This window comes from Nerophis ophidion, linkage group LG27 (assembly GCF_033978795.1).
Source record: "Nerophis ophidion isolate RoL-2023_Sa linkage group LG27, RoL_Noph_v1.0, whole genome shotgun sequence".
NCBI lineage: Eukaryota > Metazoa > Chordata > Actinopteri > Syngnathiformes > Syngnathidae > Nerophis > Nerophis ophidion.
In genome coordinates this window covers 27,653,797-27,659,193 of record NC_084637.1, presented here as the reverse complement: position 1 = coordinate 27,659,193, position 5,397 = coordinate 27,653,797, and the positions used below count along the sequence as shown (strand labels likewise).

At 49.2% G+C, this 5,397-nt stretch overlaps 1 protein-coding gene across 1 annotated transcript in view; it reads left to right on the top strand.

The window, feature by feature from the left end:
* tuba8l2 (tubulin, alpha 8 like 2) overlaps positions 1–3,475 on the top strand; it is a 6,039-nt gene extending 2,564 nt beyond the window's left edge. The window contains exons 5-6 of the mRNA XM_061889892.1: positions 2,093–2,241; positions 2,307–3,475. Coding sequence (XP_061745876.1) covers positions 2,093–2,241; positions 2,307–3,284 — 1,127 coding nt within the window. The 3' untranslated portion in view covers positions 3,285–3,475. The remainder of the gene's footprint in view (positions 1–2,092; positions 2,242–2,306) is intronic.
* The last annotated feature ends 1,922 nt before the right edge of the window (positions 3,476–5,397 follow it).

The following is a 5,397-nucleotide window of genomic DNA, read 5'->3' as shown; positions in this document are numbered from 1 at the left end:
ATTTTTGCTAGGATTTAGTAGAGAACATCAACGATAAAATTCGCAACTTTTGGTCGCTAATAAAAAAGCCTTGCCTGTACCGGAAGTAGCAGACGATGTGCGTGTGACGTCACGGGTTGTAAAGCTCCTAACATGTTTACAATCATGGCCACCAGCAGCGAGAGCGATACGGACCGAGAAAGCGACAATTTCCCCATTAATTTGAGCGAGGGTGAAAGATTCGTGGATGAGGATAAGGACTAGAAAAAAAATGTTATTATACACATTTACTAGGAAAATCCCTTATCTGCTTATTGTGTTACTAGTCTTTTAGTAAGATTTTATAGTCGTACCTGAAAGTCGGAGGGGTGTGGTAACCGCCAGTGTCTCTGAGGGAAGCCACGTTTCTCGATGAGGCGAAGCGAAGGCAGCCGTTGGGGCCAGGCTGAGCTTTTTTCCCCTCTCCACGGTGGAAGCATCCCGCATTAAGGGGCGGCCGGTCGGAGGAGGCAAGACTCCGCAGCTGCCTCTTTGACAATGGTGCAAGGACAACGCAAGCTCCTCTCATGTCTACGGCAAGAGCCGACTTATGACCACAATTTTCTCACCGAAACTGCCGGTTACATGTGGTCGGGAACCATGTTCGCTTGACCGCTCTGTTCCATAGTAAAGCTTCACCTCCGGTAATGAAACAAGGAAACACCGGCTGTGTTTGTGTTGCTAAAGGGAGCTGCAATAAACCGCTTCCCACCTACATCTTTCTTCTTTGACGTCTCCATTATTAATTGAACACATTGCAAAAGATTCATCAACAGATGGCCATAATATTGTGGAATTATGCGATTAAAGCAGACGACTTAGCTGGAATCGGGCTGGAACAAAATGTCCACTACAATCCGAGACGTCACGCGCACGCGTCATCATACCGTGACGTTTTCAACAGGATACTTGGCACGAAATTTAAAATTGCAATTTAGTAAACTAACCCGGTTGTATTGGCATGTGTTGCAATGTTAATATTTCATCATTGATATATAAACTATCAGACTGCGTGGTCAGTAGTAGTGGCTTTCAGTAGGCCTTTAAAGTAAGCAAGGGTGGGCGGATCGATACAAATATTGACAATACCGATACTGGTGGAAACTTACGGAGCCCCTAAAGCAGGGGTGGCGTCGGATGTATATTGTAGTGCTGCGTGGGGTTCTGGGTATTTTTCCTGTTGTGTTACGGTGCAGATGTTCTCCCGAAATTTGTTTGTCATTCGTGTTTGGTGTGGGTTCAGTGTGGCACATATTTGTAACAGTAAAAGTTGTTTATACGACCACCCTCAGTGTGACCTGTATGGCTGTTGACCAAGTATGCCTTGCATTCACTTGTGTGTGTGAAAAGCCTTAGATATTATGTGATTGGTGCCGGCACGCAAAGGCAGTGCCTTTAAGGCTTATCGGCGCTCTGTACTTCTCCCTACGTCCGTGTACCACTCCGTACAGAGGCATTTTAAAAAGTAGTAAATTTAACTATTTGAAACCGATACCGATAATTTCCGATCACATTTTAAAGCATTTATCGACCGATAATATCAGCAGTCCGATATTATCGGACAGCTCTAGTTACGTCCAATACATTTCCCACCACAAGGGGATGATGTTGGTGTTGATATTCTAAGTTCCCAACCTTAAAGCCTGATATTAGTTTGGAAGATTTACCCAATCTAAAGTGAAGTAATGACAGTTGGACGGGCGAGGAACAGTTTTCACCACCAGGCTCCGCCCACCACGAATGCGTACCAATAGCTACTGACCCATCCGACACTTCAGAGTGTCATCATCAACATACTCTACCAATTATGATCAATATATGTATTTGTGGAGCCGAGTTATTAATGTTAGTTTTGTGGTAAACCCTCAGATCAAAGTTTGGCGCCATGACACACCCACTTCCTAAGGCGTAGGCAAAATTCCTTTCTCTCTGTAGTTGAAAAGTTGGGTCCCTTGGTCAAAAAGGTTAAAGATACCTGGAGTTGTTCAAAAAGGTTAACAATACCTGGAGTTGGGCCCCAAAGTCAAAACCTGGTATATCGCACATCTCTAATGTAAACCTGTGATTTCCCTAGACGAGGTCCGCACAGGAACCTACCGCCAGCTGTTCCACCCCGAGCAGCTGATCACTGGCAAGGAAGACGCCGCTAACAACTACGCACGTGGACATTACACCATCGGCAAGGAGATCATCGACCTGGTGCTGGACAGGATCCGCAAACTGGTAAGAAGCCTCAAGTGGAGTTGCGTACAATGACCCGGGCTTTAACAAGTTCTTCTCATCTCCAGGCTGACCAGTGCACGGGCCTCCAGGGGTTCCTGGTGTTCCACAGCTTCGGTGGCGGCACCGGGTCTGGGTTCACCTCTCTCTTGATGGAACGTCTGTCTGTGGACTACGGCAAGAAGTCCAAGCTGGAGTTTGCCGTCTACCCGGCTCCACAGGTCTCCACCGCCGTGGTGGAGCCCTACAACTCCATCCTGACCACACACACCACCCTGGAGCACTCGGACTGTGCCTTCATGGTGGACAACGAGGCCATCTACGATATCTGCCGCAGGAACCTGGACATCGAACGTCCCACTTATACTAATCTGAACAGGCTGATGGGTCAGATTGTGTCCTCCATTACTGCTTCCCTCCGGTTCGACGGCGCCCTGAACGTCGATCTGTCAGAGTTCCAGACCAACTTGGTTCCATATCCTCGCATCCACTTCCCTCTCGCCACCTATGCTCCCATCATCTCCGCGGAAAAGGCCTACCACGAACAATTAACTGTGGCGGAAATCACTAACGCCTGCTTCGAGCCCGCCAATCAGATGGTGAAATGCGACCCCCGTCACGGAAAGTACATGGCGTGTTGCCTTTTGTACCGCGGCGACGTGGTTCCCAAAGATGTCAACGCTGCCATCGGCACCATCAAAAACAAGCGCACCATCCAGTTTGTGGACTGGTGCCCGACCGGCTTCAAGGTGGGCATCAACTACCAGCCGCCCACCGTTGTCCCTGGTGGAGATCTGGCCAAGGTCCAGAGGGCCGTGTGCATGCTGAGCAACACCACCGCGGTGGCGGAGGCCTGGGCTCGGCTCGACCACAAGTTTGACCTCATGTATGCCAAGCGAGCCTTTGTCCACTGGTACGTGGGCGAGGGCATGGAGGAGGGAGAGTTCTCCGAGGCCAGGGAGGACATGGCGGCTCTGGAGAAGGATTACGAAGAGGTCGGCGCTGACTCCATTGACGACCAGGGAGAGGAAGGGGAGGAATACTAAAGAGCCACCACACAAATCTGTTGGTACAAATTTTAACAGTTCAGTTATTATGGATGAAATCAGTTTTCTGTTTAATTTTAAACATTCTTGTACTAAATGAATGCATTGCAGTGAATAGTACAATGCAGTAGTATTGCTGTGATGTGGATGTGTAATGCACATGCATATTTACAAAATCACAATGGAATAAAGTTCATCAAATCATTTGTATTTTTGTTTTTGTTTTAGTACAGCGAACAATACACTATGTTACAAACATGAATACCAAACATGCCAAAGGGGCTCTAAAAAAAATGCTTCCATTCCTCATCTGTTTCTTCGCTGGTTGGAAGATTCGTAGTTCGTTGACGAGTCTTCAATATTTTCCTGCAAATATAGACCAGAATGTTAACATCAAATATCTTAGAGATTGGTTAAATTGGTGCCCTTTTTTGGTACGCTAGCTCCCCCGAGAGCAGTGGTCCCCAATCTTTTTTGCACCACCGGTTCCAGTGAGGGTTGGACTCCTGTCACCGATTCTGTTCATAACTTTATTTCTAGGCGCAGTCAGGGCGTTGAGGGTATCCGGTGTGGTGGCTGCAGGATTAGGTCTCTGCTTTTTGCAGATTATGTGGTCCTGATGGCTTCATCTGGCCAAGATCAGCTTTCACTGGATCTGTTGGCAGCCGAGTGTGAAGTGACTGGGATGAGAATCAGCACCTTTAAGGGAGAGCCTTGCCACCAAACGGGGAAAGCTAATTTCGGCCGCTTGTACCCGTGATCTTGTCCTTTCGGTCAAAACCCAAAGGTCATGACCATAAGTGCGGATGGGAACGTAGATCGACCGGTAAAATGAGAGCTTTGCCTTCCGGCTCAGCTCCTTCACCACAACGGATCGATACAGCGTCCGCATTACTGAAGAAGCCGCACCGATCCTCTCGATGCCCTCACTCGTGAACAAGACTCCAAGGTACTTGATTCCTCCACTTGGGGCAAGATCTCCTCCCCGACCCGGAGATGCCACTTCAGCCCTTTCCGGGCGAGAACCATGGACTCGGACTTGGAGGTGCTTATTCTCATCCGAGTTACTTCACACTCGGCTGCAAACCGATCCAGTGAGAGCTGAAGATCTTGGCTAGATGAAGCCATCAGGACCACATCATCTGCAAAAAGCAGAGCCCTAATCCTGCAGCCATCAAGATTGTGAAGCAACTGGGATGAGAATCAGCACCTCCAAGTCTAAGTCCATGGTTTTCGCCCGGAAAAGGGGGGAGTGCCATCTCCGGATTGGGGAGGAGACCCTGCCCTAAGTGGAAGAGTTCAAGTACCTCGGAGTTTTGTTCACGAGTGAGGGAAGAGTGGATCGAGAGGTCGAAAGGCGGATCGGTGCGGCGTCTTCAGTAATACAGACGCTGTATCGAACGCAAAACTCTCAATTTACCGGTCGTTCTACGTTCCCATCCTCACCTATGGTCATGGGCTTTGGGTTATGACCGAAAGGACAAGATCACGGGTACAAGCGGCCGAAATAAGCTTCCTCTGCCGGGTGGCGAGGCTCTACCTTGGAGATAGGGTGAGAAGCTCTCTCATCCGGGAGGAGCTCAAAGTAAAGCCGCTGCTCCTCCACATCGAGAGGAGCCAGATGACGTGGTTCTGGCATCTAGTCAGGATGCCACCCGAAGGCCTCCCTAGGGAGGTGTTTAGGGTACATCCGACTGGTAGGAGGCCACGGGGAAGACCCAGGACACGTTGGGAAGACTATGTCAACGGCTGGCCTGGGAACACCTCGGGATCCCCCGGGAAGAGCTGGACGAAGTGGCTGGGAAGAGGAAAGTCTGGGCTTCCCTGTTTAGGCTGCTGCCCCCGCGACCCGACCTCGGATAAGCGGAAGAAGATGGATGGATGGACCGGTTTAATGTAGGCATTATTTTCAGGGACCGGCTTTCCACTTGTGCCAGATAAATACAGCAAAAATAAGTGCATGGAAAATACAACTCACGGTAACGCTGAATCAGTGGGAGCCCTGGGCCTGTTTCTTTGCAATGAGATCCCCTGCAGGTTTCCATCAACCTGCTGGGGACTGCAGGTGGAAATCAAGCCTTTGGCTACAGTCTGTCACATTTATATGTTCATT